Genomic DNA, 17,201 nt, shown 5'->3' with positions numbered 1-17,201 from the left:
TTAGACCGCCCTTCTCTTAGCCCACGGCTTGTTGGTCTCTGAAGGCACCATCTTCTTCCACTCTGACCTCCTCTCTGCATGCCACCCCTGCTCCCATGCCAGGAGTGCTTGTTCCCCTGTCTGATTCTTCAGGGGATCAGCATGCTCCTCAGGCACACTTCAGGCACCTGTGCTTCTGTGCTGCTCGCCCTGAAAGCAGTGACACAAGACATTCCTTAGCTGTGTGACTGGGGGCCAATGCTGCACCTCTTTGAGTTCTGCTGTCTGAGTGCTGAGGGAAAGGAAGGCAGCAGGGTAAGACACCCTCCTGCTGCCAGGGGCTCAGGGACTCGCCTCCCGGATCGACTGCTTCTCAGCCTCTGTGTCCTGTGAAGTCACCAGTGGGAACTGCGGCTTCTCCTCTGCTTGTGTGGGCTCAATGGGCACTTGGTTGGACATCAGAGCTGGAAGAAACAGAAATGAGGGGCTGAGACCCTGGGGCCCTGGTCTGCAGGAACCCAACAGGAAGTAGAAGAAACATCAGCTGATGTTGAGTGTCACAGAGCACTCTGAACTCACCTGTACCTAAAAGGGGAGGGCGATCCTCTCTTCTCTCTCCCCAACCCCCTGACCTGGGGCTCAGGTTTCTCACTGGAGAAGCCCATGATCTCTCATGAGCTCATTTTCTTTTCTCCCTCCTCCCGTTATTTTGGTGTTTCTGGGCCACACCCAGCGACGCTCAGGCTTTATACCTAGCTCTGCACTCAGAAATAGCTCCTGGCAGGCTCAGGAAAATCATATGGGATGCTAGGGATCAAAACCGGGTATGTCCCAGGTTGGCCGCATATAAGACAAATGCCCTACCACTGTGTTATCACTCTGGCCCCTTTTCTTTCCCTTTTTATACGATTTATTAACTCCCACAAAACATAAAGAAACAGAAGAGTGGATGTTCAGAGTAGTAGTACAGTGGGTACCGTATTTTCCAGCGTATAAGACAATCCCCTAATTTTACAGTTAAAACATAGGTTTAAGCTTATATTTGATGTAATAGACTTCCTCTCTGACTCTGGCCCATCTGAGCAGGCTTTTGACAGTGTAGCTTCGGGTCCAGAACATTGTCTAATTCACATGCATAAAAAGCCTGCTTGGATTGACTGAGTCAGAGAGGCGGTCCAAGCAACCTTGCAGTGATTGGTGCAGGATCGAGTTGGAAAATTCGATCGTGGCAATATCCAGACGATTTTCGTTTAGTGGCATATCGAAACATTTTTCGGGATATACTCGGCGTATAAGACGACCCCCGATTTTCGGTTGACTTTTTTTCTTTTCAAAAGCTGTCTTATACGCCAGAAATTATGGTACTAGCTTTGCACATGGCTATCCTGGGTTGATCCTCAGCAGTACAGATGGTCCTTCAAGAACCTCCCAGAGTGATTCCTGAATACAGAGCTAGGAGTAAGCCCTGGGTACAACTGAGTGTGCCCCCCACGAAACAAAATCTAAAATACAGAAAAGACTTGAGTATTGTCCCAAGCTCAAGCACACATCTGCATTGAATGTGAATGTAGTCATTCCACATGTATTTATTGAGCCCAACATGTGTAGGATGTGACACCAATGCCACAGACAGAATCCTACATCCATGATGGGTTTCTTATAGGGCAGGAGGGAGGGAGGAGATGGAAAGTAAACAGCAAAGCCCCTAACATGTCACACAGTGGTGCACCCCAAAAAGATCAAAAGAACTCAAGAGACGCGGGGAGGGAGTACAGTACCTGAAGGCATGTGCTATCTGGTTTATAAAAGACCCTGAGCTAGAGATCTAGTGTACCCAATAGCTTCCTGAACACTGCACCACCAGGTCACCACTGTGCCATCAAGAATCACCCTTACAGTGGTCTCTGAAGTTTCCAAGCACTGTTGGGTTGGTACCCTATAAAAAAATAATAATAATAATAAAAGATAAGCATTGAGGGAGGGAGCACAGGAGCCAGAAGTGTAGAGTTTTGAACATGAGGTGAGTACATCAAGGAAGCTGCAAGAGTGAGTGGATAGATGGACAGAGGGAGAAAAAAAGAGGTATGGGAGAGATGAAATGGATGGATGATGGATGGATGGATGGATGGATGGATGGATGGGATAGATAGAATGAATATTGGATGATGGATAGATGGATGGACAGATGGGTGAAGGAATGAGATAGATGATAGATGGATGAGTGGGTGGGTGGATGAGTGGGTGGATAGATGAATGCTATGGATGTATATTCCCAGATGTGTGTGGGTCTGACCATCCAGGTGATATTAACATATGGCATCGGGGGAGGGGTAACCTCACAGATGTGTGGGTGGGTGGATGGATGAATAAATATGTGGATGGATGGATGAAGAGATGTGTGGGTGGGTGGATGAGTGGGTGGATGGATGAATGAGTAGGAGGATGAGTGAATGCTGTGGATGGGTAGGTGGCTGGAGATGAGTGGGCGAATAAATGGATGGATGGCTAGATGTGTGGGTGGATGGATGAGTGGGTGGATGGGGGTATAGATGTGTGGGTGGATGTATGGATGGAAGGGTAGGTAGAGGAAATGGATATATTTTGGGAATGGATGACTGGGTAAACAAACAGGTGCTGGAAAAAATGTCTAGAGGCTGGGAGACAGGCCAATGGTGAGATGGACACAGTCTCTTTGTGTTCTCTACTTTGCTAAGGGATTCCCACTAAAGAAACCTCTGGAATCCCTTCATTCCAAGAACCTTGTAGGTTCATGCTTTAGGTATGCACTGCTACCTGCCAAATGACAGCCACATACCTACTTGGGAGCGGGGGTGGGACATGAGAGGCTGAGTCAGCCAGCTGCTAAGCAGCACCATGACGATTCTGCCACAGAAAGAGTTGGCAGGCAGGTGGCTGCGGGGGTGAAGCCTGGAGGGAGAACCAAGATGATGCTGCAAATGAAGAGACATGAGACATGCCAGGTAGACCAGCTTTCTCCTCTTGTTTTCCACCCCAGGGTGTGTGCTGACACTTGCTAATAAAGACCCTGGGGTCTCAGGGAAAGACTGCAAGCTGTCTTTATTAGCAAGTGCCAGCCCACACCCTGGGGTGGACAACAGGTGTCTAAGGTACCAATCCAAAGGATGCTTCCATCCAAAGGTGCTTCCGACCAAAGAATAACAAGCATATCCTGAATAGGATGGAACCAGGTTACTCCAACAGAGAAGCTGGCATCAACCAGGGCCCTCCCTGCTTGTCCAGGGCATGGTGGGGTATGGGGAACACTAATTTCAAAACTTTCAGCTGGAAAGCACAGGTGGGAAGGCAAAGGAAAACTTTTCCTCTTGCATCACTTCGATGCTGCTCACTCCCCAGCCACCCACCTGCCATGTTGCTGGGGTTCATCTGTTGAGCCAGAATCGCCCTGAGCTTCTTGATCTCCGCCTGGTACTCGCGCAGAAGAGCATCCTTGGGGTCCTCGTTGATGCGTGGCTTGTTCTTGATGTTCTTGGCTCGGTTGGCGTAGCGGAGGGTACTGAGGGTCTCATCATAGTTGTTGTCAGCGGGCGACAGGCAGGCGATCATGAGCGTCTTGGTATTGCCACCCAGGGAATCCTGCAGCAGCCTTGTCAGCTTGGAGTCCCGGTAGGGAATGTGCTTACAGCGTCCGTCCACCAGGGCTGAGATAACGTTACCCAGTGCTGACAGGGACAGGTTGATCTTCGTGGCCTCTTTGAGCCGCTCTCCTGTGGCGCCCGTCTTGGACTGCCGCTCGCTGCCTGCCAGGTCCACTAGATTCAGTTTGCCTGCCCGCAGGTGGTCCTGGCCCTGCTCATCTGTAAACAAACCAGGCCTAGCGTGAGGCCCTTTGGGCGATCCCCAGGGGTGGGCATTGAAGAGGACACATAGCCCCTCAAGGTCTCTCCTGTGGAGCCCCAGGAAGAAGAGACTAATGTTTGCCCAACTTACAGATGAGGAAGCTGAAGGTCAGAAAAGGCAAGAGCTTGAATTTGCCCCAACTCACACAGCTGCTATGTAGCAGAGCCCAAGATCAGAAGACAGCACTGTTGGACTCAGGGGATGGGAATTAAAAGGTAGAGACCATTCTCTAAGCGTAGAGTTTGTTTTGTTTTGTTTTGTTTTTTTGTTTGTTTGTTTGTTTTTTGGTTTTTGGGTCACACCCGGCAGCGCTCAAGGGTTCCTCCTGGCTCTAGGCTCAGAAATTGCTCCTGGCAGGCACAGGGGACCATAGGGGATGCCGGAATTTGAACCACCGTTCTTTCTGCACGCAAGGCAAACGCCTTACCTCCATGCTATCTCTCCGGCCCCTAGTATAGACTTTCTTAACACTCTTTATTTTTCCCTCTCTGAAGCCAAGAGAGGAGGTGGAGGGATGTGACCAGGGAGTTACAACATTGGCTGCCGAAGTTAACCCTGGCTGGAGACTCTGAACCTGATTTTCCCAGCCCAGTTCTGCCTTCTGCTTGCCATGTGATCTTGGCAGAACTGCACAGCCTCTCTGGTCCTTGATTCTTCAAAAAATAATGCAGACAATAGCTCCCCACTAGGATTGTCAGTTGGGAGGAGTGAAGTGAGTGCTAGCACATTTTTACAGAGCCTGTGCAGGGCCTGTAAATATATAAATGATACACAGCTGGCATTTATTTTTCCTGAGAATAGTGCCCATTCTCAAGGCAGTAGCTGAGCTGACAAGTCAGACCTCAGGGGTTAGGGGGGAGTGGGCACTGGGAGCAGGAGCTCAGAGGCACAGATTTTGGAGATACAGACCTAAAAGACACACTGGACTCTGAGACTCAGTCTTTCTTTCAGCAAAATGGGAATCAAAGATCATCTGAGAGTATTTGAAGACTATCCTGCCAGCAACATGTGTCCGGAACACAGCAAGTTCTGCTTAGATGACAACCTACTGCTGACTGTCCTATTACTAGTTCTCAGGTTCTCTAGACTATTTCATACATGCTTTCAAATGGGAGGAGGGTGGGGAAGGAGAGGCAGGTGCATTTCCTGTCATTCTCTGCTCACTGAAACCAGAAGTGGCTCCGTATTGTATGTGAACACAGTATAAAGATGAAGTTCGGGGCTGGAAGGATAGTAGAGTGGATAAAGTGCAGTCTCGCACATTGCTGATCCTGGTTCAACCTCAGCACTATATGTTGTCCCAGAGCTCCACCAGGAATGGAGAGCCAGGAGTAAGTCCTGAGCTCAGCCAACTGTGGAAGGAAAGAGGGAAGGAATGAGGGAAGGAAGGAGGATAGGATGGGAGGGAGAAAGGAAATAAAGAAAGAGGGAAGGAAGAAAGGAAGAGAGGGAGGAGGGAAGGAAGGAAGGAAAAAGAAAGGGAAGGAAGGAAAGAGGGAGGGAAGAAAGGAAGAAAGAGGGAGGGAGGAGGGAAGAAAGAAGGAAAAGAAGGAAGGGAGGGAAGGAAGGAAGGAAAGAAGGAAGGAAGGTAGGAGGGAGGAAGGAGGAAAGAAAGAAAGGGATGGAGGAAAGGAGGAGGGAAGAATGAAGGAAGGGAGGGAGAAAGAAAGGAAGGAAGAGGAAGGAAGGAAAAAGGAAGGAATGAAGGAAGGAAGAAAGGAAGGAAGGAAAGCCTGCCAAAATGTTCATGAAGCTACGATCCTGACCTGATTAGCATCCCTAGGGGATATATATCCACAGGAGGCACCAGAGTAGGGTCCTGGCTTGGGCAACCCATAGGATGGACAGTGTGGTTCAAGGGTCTGTGGCCCTGGATCAGGTTCTGAGTGGGCTGAGGCTATTTTCTGCCTTATTGCTCTCTGCAGATCTATTCACCACAGATCTCTGACTTGGAAGCAGTTGTAGAGTTAACAGGGAAAGCCCTGATGTGAGCAAGACTTGGGTTCAAATTCCAGCTTCATCACTTAAGGTCACTTAAGGAAGCATACCCAAGTGAAATCTCATTTTTTATATCTGTGAGATGAATTAGAGCCCTGCCTTCCTAACACTTCTGTGGGGGCTCAAAAGGGTGTCATGAAGCAGGGCATTGGGTTGAGAGGAGGCCTAAGTAAGTGAGTGAGCCTGACTTCTTCTCAGCAACTCTTCTAGAAAGAAGACAGAGAGAAGGGCTAGAGAGAGATAGTGCATGGAGTTAATGCATTTGCTTATTGTGCAGCTGTTTGAATGCTCAGGACTTTCTGTGGTCTCCAGACCACCACCAGGAATGAATCCTGAAGATAGAGTCCCAGGAGTAATTTCTGGGCACAGCCTGGTGCACCCCCAACAACAACAACAACAACAGCAACAACAACAACACAGAATGAGGTGGCACAAAAGCAATATACAGAGAAAGAAGAGAAGCCAAAAAAGGTCAGAGTAGTGCCCTGACTCCTACTCTGTGGCTGAATGATGTCACTTTCCTCCTCTCTGAAGCAGGGGTGATATTAGTATCTACCTCTTGAGCGGCAATCAGTAAATAAGTTAATGCACACAAACTGGGAGGCACATCCTATGGCAGTTACCAGAATGATCATGATTGTGGTTGATGTTCTTTAGCCTAGAAATGTGGCTGCCAGTCAGGGGCTTGCTGGCATTTCCTGCAGCCTTGCAGCATCTCTCCCCGGTTTCAGAGAGATGCCACGGCACCCTGGCCCACGTACCCACAGCATAGATCTCGATGTTGATGGTGAAGATGGAGTGGGAGCGGGAGGAGTCCTTGTTCATCAGCGTGAAGCCCACAGCGCGGTTCTTCCAGCCTGTCTCCATGATGCGCTCGCACTGGGCCACGCTGTGCACTGTATGCATGGAGAGTCCCTTCACGTACACCCCCTTCTCTGGGTGCTCCTTCAGCTGTGGGCGGGGAAGGGGGGAACAGGGCATGGTGGAGGACCAGTCCTCCAGGTATCTCAGGAAAAGGCCCAACTTAGGCCACTTACATCCACCTGCAGCGCTAGCCGTCCCCTTCTATACCCTTGCAACAGCCACCTTCAAACTCACCCCTATCCCTGACTTGTGGGACTTGAAACAAATGAGTTAACGTCTCTGAACCTCAGTCTCCACATCTGTAAAAATGGGTTTGAAAGGGGCTGGGGAAATAGTACAGCGGCTTAGGCACTTGCCTTGCATGCATGTGCTGGTTCTGGGTTTCATCCTAGGCGCCACATATGGTCCCACAAGCACCACTAAGAGTAAGCTCTGAACACTGCCAGTGCACCCCCTCATTCTCCCCCCCCAAAAAAAAGAGAATGAGGAGTCTATAACTGAGGCCCATGTGCTGGGCATTTGCCTGCTACCTGGCAGCCGTTCTATCCGCAGCTGCCCTCCCCAGCATTATTAGCACTGTTGCCGTGACGGTTTACTTTCTGGGAGTTTCGTCTGCAAGGGGCTGGGAACTGAATGCTTGCTTCTCCTTTGCTCTGGTGCTAGGACTCTTCTCTCTTCCCTGCTGTTGCTCCGGGTCCACAGGAGCTAGACCCTTAAACCAAGGTGAGAAATGGGCCATTTGCTAACAAGAACCCCTCAGGGACTGTGTCCTCCAACCCTTGATGCAAAAGCTGCCAGTAAAACAGTTCTCAGCTTTGCACCCTGCTGGCTTCACAGGCAGTTTTGTTGCTAAAAGAGCTGCAAAATGCAATATTTTTCAAGTGTGAGAGGAAATAAAACCTCTTTCCAGCAGAAGCAGAATTCACAGGAACAAGAGTCATTCTGTGTGCTGGCCTGAGCCACAGAGCACCAGATTAGTCACTGCAGGGGCAGGGAGTCAAACAAGACTCTGTGCAGTCTGCAGTCCACCAGGCCAGCCCCCAGGACTGGGCTTCATGAAATGAATAATGGCTGAGGACCAGACAGGCTAAGTGACATGAAGAAGGTCTCACAGCTACCAGTGGCAGGGCAGGAGTGGGAGACAGTGCCTAAGTCTAAAGGAGGAGCTTAGAGGATGCTGCCATGACTGAAGCTTGAGGCGACAGTGCTCAGAGGTGGTTTTGAAGTTGCAAGAGAGGCAAGAGACCCTGTACAGCCAGCAGGCAGTTCGAGAAGAGGGGCCAGGCAGGGAGCTGCCCAGGTTCTGCCACTCCAGTAGGGTAAGGGCAGGGTGAGCCACGGCTCAGAGACACACGTTTGCTTGCAGAACCTGGAGCCAGCAGCTTCGGAAGCCATTTAGGTGAGTTGTTAATGGGGAGAAACCAACGTGACTCTCTAAATGGCTTTCTCGCCTTCCCAAATGAGAACAGTAAACCTGACAGCTAGGAGAGCTGCATCTAAAAATAAAAACCAAACAAATAAAACAAAGAAATCTCGACAAGTCCTTGAAGGGGCAAAGAACAGGCAGCTCTCTGGGCCTGAGTCATGCAGGAAGGGAGATAATCCTTTTTTGAGGTGAATCTAGGAAGGCCAAACCTTGTGACCCCCACCATCAAGTGAAGGTTGCCCCTGAGCTCCCTGGTAACAGTCATGCCTGGGCCGGTCACTATGGCAACCAGCAGGGATGCATCAGCCTGGGCGGACAAGAGAGACCTAGACTGTGGCTTCTGTCAGCCAGGAAAATGTGAGGGGGGAGGGCCCATAAGTACACTGATGGGCTGCTGGGGGGGGGGAGGCGTTCCACCAGACCATGCATTAAGACATGCTAAGAACTTGTTGGGTCATTGGGGTTCAGAATTGAATACCCTCATTCTTTACTCCAGGACTAGTGGGGAAAAGGGAACAGTAGTACAGCAGGTAGTGTGCTTGCTTTGCAGGCCACCAATCTGGGTTGGATCCAGGCATCCCATATGGTCCCTTGAACACCACCAGAAGTGATCCCTGAGCACAGAGTCCGAACCAATACCCTGAGCAACACCAGATGTGTCCCCCAAACCAAAAAACACTCATCAAGATATTCAAGAGTCAGACAGCCCTGGGTTCCAATCCATTGACTTATTGTCATTTTACTCATGTCATGCTGCTACTTCATTTACTGTAAAGTGGGGTGAGTTCACTAGTTTTGCTAACCTTTTTTTCCCACATTGTGAAACCAGGAAGAAAAATATCTAGTTAGAGGTGACCATGTTTTTTTATTATACCTAAAGTTTTAAATGTGTAAAACAGTGCAATAATCACTATGACCTATTCCTTTACTTTCTATTTATTTTTTAAACTTTTTTATTTTTTGATTGATTGGTCTTTTTGGGCCAACCCAGTGGCACTCAGAAGTTACTCCTGGCTCTGCACTCAGAAATTGCCCCTGGCTCACTGGGGAACCATATGGGATACTGGGAATCTACCGGGTCCCTCCCAGGTCAGTGGCATGCAAGGTAAACACCCCATGGCTGTGCTATCTCTCCTGCCTTGTTTCTTTACTTTTTTTTCTTTTTTTATTTTGTTACTTTACTTTTTATTTTTATTTTTTTTCCTTTACTTTTTAAACTTTGAAGCATCCTTCACAAATTTACATGAATTTTTAGCTGTGAATTTTTTTTTACTCCCTGTCTTGTCTAAATCAGCTCCTGTGCTGAGAATCCCTTGACCCATGTCCTGGGCCAGATCTATACCCACCTCCAGTTTCTGTTTGGTGTCTGCCCCAAGCAAGTCTCGGATATCTTCATTGTAGATCTCCAGATAGGCAGCCCGGACCAGGAATTTGGTGTTCTCTGCACACTGTAAAAAGCAGACAGCAAGAAAAAGATAGGGACTAGAGAGATATTAGAGCAGGCAAAGCACTTGCCTTGTATGCACTTGAGTTGATTTCAATTCCGCAATCCCATATGGTCCCCTATGCACCATTGGGAATGATTTCTGAATGTAGAGCCAGCAGTAACCTCCAAGTATTGCCAGGTATGCCCTCTCAAAAAAAAAAAAGGAAAATTGGGGCCAAAGTGATAGCACAACAGTTAGTAGAGTGTTTGCCTTGCATGCTACCAACCCGGGTTCAATCCCTAGCACCCCATATGGTCTCCCAAGCCTGCCAGGAGTGATTTCTGAGCACAGAGCCAGGAGTAACCTTAGTGTCATCATAAGTGGCCCAAAAACAAAAACCAAAAACAAAAAAAAAAAAAAGGAAAAGGAAAGAACAAAGAAAGCTGAGCCCTGATGCAAGAACTGGCACTGGCACCTGAGACCTCTAGGATCAGAAGATTACAGGAGGATGGACAGGAGGCCAGGGGGATACACTGCAACCCTGCTATCCCAACCTGCCTCCTCTCTGCCTCAGTGGGCTAACTGACTGCTTAGAGAGAGTCTCAGCTGCTGTGAACTAATGCTTTGGCTACAGGATCCTAGGAAAGGTCACTCAATTTTTAGGTTGCAAATCCTGGAATGAACACTGTCCTGAGCTGAACCCTGACAGCTTTCCCTGTCACTAGATGTTCTTATGAGTCACCAGAATGAATCCTGAGAGTAGGGACCGCAGCTCTGAAGCTGAGCCCAGGCCCTCCTGATCCCCACATGGCCATGCCCAGAGGTCATAGTCGGTGCACAGTCACCTGTGGGTAGCACGGTAATTCTCACCTGCAGCTCAGGCACTGAAATAACCAGTCTAAGCCCTATTCCTGAGAATGCCAAGTCTTGTCTCCCGTAGCTCGAAATGGAAAAAAAAATGTTACCACCTGGGCCAGGGCAGGACCTCAGTGAGTTCTCACAGGGTTTTTCACAGGGTCTGATCTGTAGCAACTTCTCAATAAGTTACATGGATCAGGATGAGAGAGGACAAGGGCTAAGACACACACCTTGCACAGACGTCAGTCTCATTGTGGTTCCATCCTCAGCACCACATGGTCTCCTGTGCTACCAGGTATAATACCAGAACTCCCAAGTACCACTGAGGTCCCAAGCAGCACCATATTTTCAGGCCTTAGTGTTTATGCACCTGCTAGTTGGCTGAGCACTGCTGGGGAGCCCCCACACTCCCCCAAACAGGGGAGGTCAAAATTGTTTCACCCATTTTTGGGGGTTTCTGGTAAGGAGCACCCCACTGACCCCAAGACCCCACCCTGCCCCTTTCATTCCCAAGGTTCTCACCTGAACACTCTCAAAGATGTGCTCGAAGGCCCGGGGAATGATGCCCCGCTGGGCGGGTGGGTCTGGCAGGCCCTGCATGGTGAAGGACTTTCCACTGCCCGTCTGTCCATAGGCAAAGATGGTGCCATTGTAGCCCTCAGTGACGCCCTACAGGGAGGACAAAAGCCACGGTCCTGGCTGAACACTGGCTTCAGGGCAGAGATGCAAAGGTCACGGTTCCATCTTCTAGGAGGTTCCTTCAGGCCAGGGTGGACTATCCCAGGGTGCATGCAGAGCTCTCTGCAATGCCTGGCCAAGGGTTCATTGCCATCTCCAGAGTGACAGGACGAGCTCAAGCATGAGACTTCAGCCCTGCTCCCCATATTGAGCATGTCCCTGGTAGCACTGACTCTATAATTTCAGCACAACAAAGTATGTCAATTGTTCAATGCAGCAACATTACTTCAATAGAGTGAAGTATCAACAACGAACACAAAAAATGAAGGAAAAGGAGAAATATATTTGTGTGCATACATGGCTCATGAGCTGGCAAGCGATGTGCCAGCACTCAGAATGCTTCCTAAATGTCTACCAGGAATAGGGGAGTGCTTTGCCACATGCAGGTGGAGGGTGAGAGGGGTGTGGAGAGGAAACCATGTATGATGTGGGAAGAACTGGGCAAAACATCCTCGGCGATGTGAAACAGGGCCGGGGCATTCAATGGGGATCCCTGATTATGACAAGGAACCAGAAAAGGTCACCTGTCAGGCAGAGGGGACACTGAGTAAAGGAAAGCAGGGGCCAAGATGGAAGGCAAAGCTGGAGAGACAGTGCACTGGTGGCACCTGAAGCCATCTTATACCCATGGATATATCTACCTGCAACCTGGGTCTGTCTGCTCTGGGTAGGCTCTGTGCCTAGCTGGAGACAGAGATGCAGATACACTCTTGAGGTTGAAGTCCCTAGAACTCAGCACAGAGGAGGTGGGAGTTGTCCTGCGTCAGAACCTGGGTTTAGGGGGCCGGGCGGTGGCGCTAGAGGTAAGGTGCCAGAACCTGGGTTTAGATAGCACCTCTCAGGTCCCAAAGGCCCATGTGGTATGAACATGCACCATAAACACCAATACTGAATGAACACAGATGAATAAGTGGACTGGAAGTTGTGGCAACATCCTCTCTGAGGAACCAAGCACGTGTTTACAAGCACCTCTCTCTTCTCTGTGGAAATCTAGACTTCTCAACGGGCCCCTTGCAGTTGAACAGAGGGTCAGGGGGCACACATTGACCTTGGACTGAGCCCATATCACAAAGGAGAGTCAGGGATAGACAGGCCACCTGACCAAGAACTAGTGCTGAGCACCTCAGAGCCAGGCTGGGGGCCACAAATGACATGGTACAACTTCCAAAGTCTTGGGGGCTCTAAATACGGAAAGGAATTTTTTATTAAAATACCTGGGCCCGGAGAGATAGCACAGCGGCGTTTGCCTTGCAAGCAGCTGATCCAGGACCAAAGGTGGTTGGTTCGAATCCCGGTGTCCCATATGGTCCCCCGTGCTTGCCAGGAGCTATTTCTGAGCAGACAGCCAGGAGTAACCCCTGAGCACCGCTGGGTGTGACCCAAAAACAAAAAAAAAAAAAAAAAACAAAAAAACAAAAAAAAAGAAAAAGAAAATACCTGGGGCTGCTCCATCTAACAGTGTGGTTCACTTGGCAGATGAGACCCTGCCAGTGAGGGCTCAAAAAGAAAAGCACTTTGTAGATCACAATGGTTTCAATAAAATAAAATAAAATAAATAATCTAAAGTGGCGTGAAATATTCATCAATAAACACATTTCGGGGGTGCTTTATTTCAAACTGACTCTTCAGTATCTGACTGAGAGGAATTATGAGTGTAAAATACTTATATATAAGATTTTAAAGCCTTGAGATAAAAAATGTAAAAGGTCTGACTAATAGCTATTATGTTGTGATGCTTTATAGAAATAATGACAGATTGTAGTGGGATAAATATTACTGAAACAAATTTCACCTGTTTGCTTTCAATGATTTATATATTTATTTCCTGGTTTTTGGACTCTACTTGGCAGTACTCAGGGGCTACTATTGGCTCTGCACTCAGGAACCACTTCTGTCAGATTTGGGGGACCATATGGGATGCCGGAGATTGGACCCCAGTTGGCCACATGCAAGTCAAACTTCCTATTTACTATACTATCTATTGCTCAGGGCCCCTCATTTTTATTATTTTTATTTATTTATTTTGGCTTTTTTGGGGGGTCACACCAGGCAGTGCTCAGGGGTTACTCCTAGTTCTACACTCAGAAATCGCTCCTGGCGGGCTTGGAGGACCATATGGGATGCCAGGATTTGAGCCACCAACCTTCTGCGTGCAAGGCAAATGCCTTATCTCCATGCTATCTCTCCGGCCCCTCCCCCCATCATTTTTAAATAGGGCTCTCCTCCGTGATGCTTGGGGCAAGGGGTCCACCTAGCAATACTTGGTCCACTGGGGCAGGCTTGACAATTCAGTACTTGGGCCCGATAGTTCTCAGGGGTTGCTAGGATTGTATCCAGCAGTGCTGCTGAAGGTGTTGGTGCCATGCAGAGCCAGGCAGGGATTAGAGTTGAGCCTTGAGCATACGAGGCAAGAGCTCCACCCCTTTGCACTATCTTCCTGGCCCCATGCTTTTATGTTAAAAAGCTACTTCTAGAAAACCTTGCATTATGTAAGGGACTCCCATTCTACTGTAATAGGCCTGCTTGAGAGCCCTGTGGGGCAGCCAAGAACCACATGTCCTTGTCTAATATAATATGATTGAAAGGAAGTTCCTTAGGAGCACAAGGTTCATTTTAAGTGCTCATGTAGAGTTGCTGATTACAAGGGATAGAGACACATTTTCACTAAAGAAGGTAGAACACTACTGGAGGGAGGAAAAAAACCAACTGACATGTATTTTAAGGGTAATGGAAGGCTTCAAAAAAGCTTCCCATTGCAAACAAGGCTCACGGTGGAACAGGGTCTAAGTGGGGGATCCCATTGCTTTTCTGGGGCACCTATCGCCCCCTCTGCTATTGCTTTCTAAACAACATACCACCTTGTAACATCAATCACACACAGAGGCTCTCTAACTTGGCATCATACTCTGAAGTTTTTCCCCTGAAAACCCACGATGACTTGGATATGCTAAGTGATGTTTCTGTTCCACACTCATCATTTACCTACATAGTGTTTAATAACTAGCCTGTCCTAAATTGTCTCATGTTCCATCTGTCCCTTCCCAACTGAACCACCCAAAGTCTCATCCAGGAACCATATCCTATGGATTCTATTTCAACACATCATCTTTAGAAGCCAGCACCCCCAGCCTAACCCCCAACCCCTAGTCTGTAAAAGATAGAAGTCAAAGCTGAATCCTCAATGTGTCCAGAGGTGATAGAAGTGACTTCAAGATCACAGGTGTGAAAAGGGGAGAAGGGAATAGAAAAGTCACTGACTAAGCACCCTCAGACAGGCCAAGCAGTAGGCAGGCATGGAGAGGAACACTCAGGTAAAGAAAAGTGTGACTCCACCCCAGATACTATATGTAACTTTACCTGTTAGACCACTCATTCCTGGGAAGGGTCTTGGGAAGGGTCTTGTTAGATAAGGCCTTTGACCGAAGGGATTAAGGTATTTGTCAGGAGACATGGATGAAAGAAGTTAAGATGCAGGGCAAGCTAAGAATGGCAAATGCTTAAAAAGGTTTATGATATAGGCCACACACATGGGCCAGGGCCAATAAAGATGTTATCTCTTTGGAAGCCTGCCTGTGAGTGAGTTCTATACCTGCCACTTTCCTGGACCCAGATACCTGCCAGCTGAAGGGGGTTGCCGAGCCACGTGGCCTGGGATGGCAGAGAAAGGTCCCTCCTTGTGTCCACCACCATCCAAGCCCATCCTAAGGGCTTAATGCAACAGGTAGGCTGTGTGCGCTGAAGGTAGATTGTCTGGGGTAGCTGATTCTCAGAAATATCAGTTCAGGGGTTCACAGAAAGTGACAAAGGAAGCCTAGCTTAAGAAGTGGAGAAGGAAAAGTGGAAACAGAAATAAGTGACCCAAAGTACTGGGAGCTTTGTGCAGTGAGCCCTGAAGGAAGATTATGGAAGAGGGCAACCTCTGCCATTGTCCTGAACCCTAAAGCAGGGTCAGAGTGCAGAGGGTGCCCCATGCCCCTTTGGGTCTCCTGGTGCAGCTGCTCCCAGGTTCAGAGCCAGGTGAGCTGAGCTTTGCATACCATTTGCACGTTGTTCATCTGTAGGCAGGCAGCAGACACAAAGCTGAGAATCTGCTACTAAATAGTCCGTGACACTCTAGGCCTGTTTCCCCAACAGAAATTACTGGAGTCTCATGCATTCAGTGTCTTATGAAGGTTAAAAGTCAAAGAGAAACACTTCTTCCTTCTCCCACTGTGAAGACTTTTTCCTGTCCTTCCTCATCTGGCTAACAGCGCTCCTTCAGGCCTCAGCTTAGAACACTTCCAGGAAGCCCTCCTGACCTCCTGCTCTCAGCTCTGGTTTGCTCACCTTCTCTATGTTACTATGAGTTCCATTCTGATCCTAGTTATTAGCTTAGCTTCTAATCTTCTACCTGAGTAGGAGTTCCAGGGGTTTGGAGGCAGGGTGGGATGTCTCATTTGGGGCAATGCTAGTCTGAAGATGCTATTTGTTGGCTGTGTAAATGAATGAATAAGCGCAAGTAGTTGAGTCTGCATTTCCAGAAGCTGCCCAGAGGCAGGTGTCTATCAAAATTCCCAGCACTAGTGAACATGGGACCTGGGAGAGCTGAAAGAGAGAAGCATAGTTGCCACTGTGCCCTTAGTGTCTCCTTCTTCAAGGTCCCATGGAGCCCTGATGAGGGGAACTGTCTCTGGGATTGCTTCAGGATGATGAAGGGACCAAGTCACCACCCCACAAGTGAGGCTAAGGCCCTGGAACAGGCAAAGACTCTGGCCAAGGTTAGATAGAAGCTTTCTGGGTATGGGGGAAGCAAAGACAGAACCAGGGCAGGTGGCAGCTGAGGCAGCTGATCCTTCAGGAGCCTGAGGTACAGAGGTTTCTGAGCTGCTGTTACTTGAGAGAACACTCAAGAACTCAAGGGGGAAGTTGGGGAGGGCTGAGTGAGACCTTCTATGCTGGCATCCATGACAAAGGACAGCCAGGAAGCATACCCTGAAGAATACTGGGCACTGTTGCCTGTCAGGTCCTCACCACAGGGGAACACTAGACATCAGAACACTTCACTTTCTCAAGCAGAAAACAAGAGGGGCAGCCAAAAATATTCCCATGTCTACAGACTGGCCTACCAGGCCGATAAAAATGGTTTATGACTGCAGTTGACTTTGTTCATGATCTCTTTTGGTTAAGTCAGTCAAACTACTTTTTTCTCCTCTGCAGAACTCCACTTAGTCCCCAGATGCCAATGAATCCGATATCTACAGCATTTCCCAGGCTTCCCTTGTCTTCTAGAATCTTCTGTGCATCTCCTTTACCCTGAGTTTTGCTGAACGGTTTGGGAGAGAGCAGTGGGAAGGGCGATAGCATAGAGGTTAAGACACTTGTGTTTTCTGGGACTGACTCTGGTTGCCTGTGCCCTATGGTCTGTCCTTTGCAATACCAGAACATCCCAGGAGCACAGAGCTGGAAGTAACCTCTAGGGCAAAGCCAGTGGGTGCTCCTGGCAAATTTCTGGCCTCAGACTCATGGGCTGTGAAGGTAGAGGGAAGGGCTGCCTTGCCTGGTATGTTGCTCAACTCCTGGTATGAGGCAACTCCTGTGAGAGCTCTGCAAAGCAAAAAAACCCTTTTGGAGGTGAGAGACTGCCAGCTCCTCTGCGACCACATTAGAAGAAGCCAGGAATGGGGCTAGAGCAATAGCACGGCAGTAGGGCATTTGCCTTGCATGCAGCCAACCCGGAATGGACCCCAATTCAATACCAGGCATTCTCTATGGTCACCCAAGCCTGACAGGAGCGATTTCTGAGAGCAGAGAGCCAGGAGTAACACAGAGTGCTGTCCGGTGTTGACCCAAAAACAAAACAAACAAACAAACAAAAATGAAGAAGCCAGGAAGTCAATTAAAAAAGAAAGAATTTCCTTGCTTCAGAGATCAGGCATGCAGTGGTTCTTCAGAGCTAGGGACCCACACTCTCCTAGACAGTAGGAGGATAAAGGAGGCTCTGAGGAAAAAAAGAGACTCTGAAGATTGAGAGGAAAACACAGAGGCCATGGCCT

At 48.7% G+C, this 17,201-nt stretch overlaps 1 protein-coding gene across 1 annotated transcript in view; it reads right to left on the bottom strand.

Moving 5' to 3' along the window:
* Positions 1–17,201, bottom strand: part of KIF17 (kinesin family member 17) — a 40,224-nt gene that overhangs the window by 21,571 nt on the left and 1,452 nt on the right. The window contains exons 2-6 of the mRNA XM_049772152.1: positions 10,954–11,100; positions 9,493–9,594; positions 6,618–6,807; positions 3,363–3,815; positions 334–443 (exon numbers count right to left, since the gene is read on the bottom strand). Of these exons, the coding sequence (XP_049628109.1) occupies positions 334–443; positions 3,363–3,815; positions 6,618–6,807; positions 9,493–9,594; positions 10,954–11,100 (1,002 nt within the window). The remainder of the gene's footprint in view (positions 1–333; positions 444–3,362; positions 3,816–6,617; positions 6,808–9,492; positions 9,595–10,953; positions 11,101–17,201) is intronic.

Source organism: Suncus etruscus, chromosome 4, assembly GCF_024139225.1.
Source record: "Suncus etruscus isolate mSunEtr1 chromosome 4, mSunEtr1.pri.cur, whole genome shotgun sequence".
NCBI classification, from domain to species: Eukaryota; Metazoa; Chordata; class Mammalia; order Eulipotyphla; family Soricidae; genus Suncus; species Suncus etruscus.
Note: the sequence above shows the minus strand (reverse complement) of the source record. Positions and strands in the feature narration are given on the sequence as shown.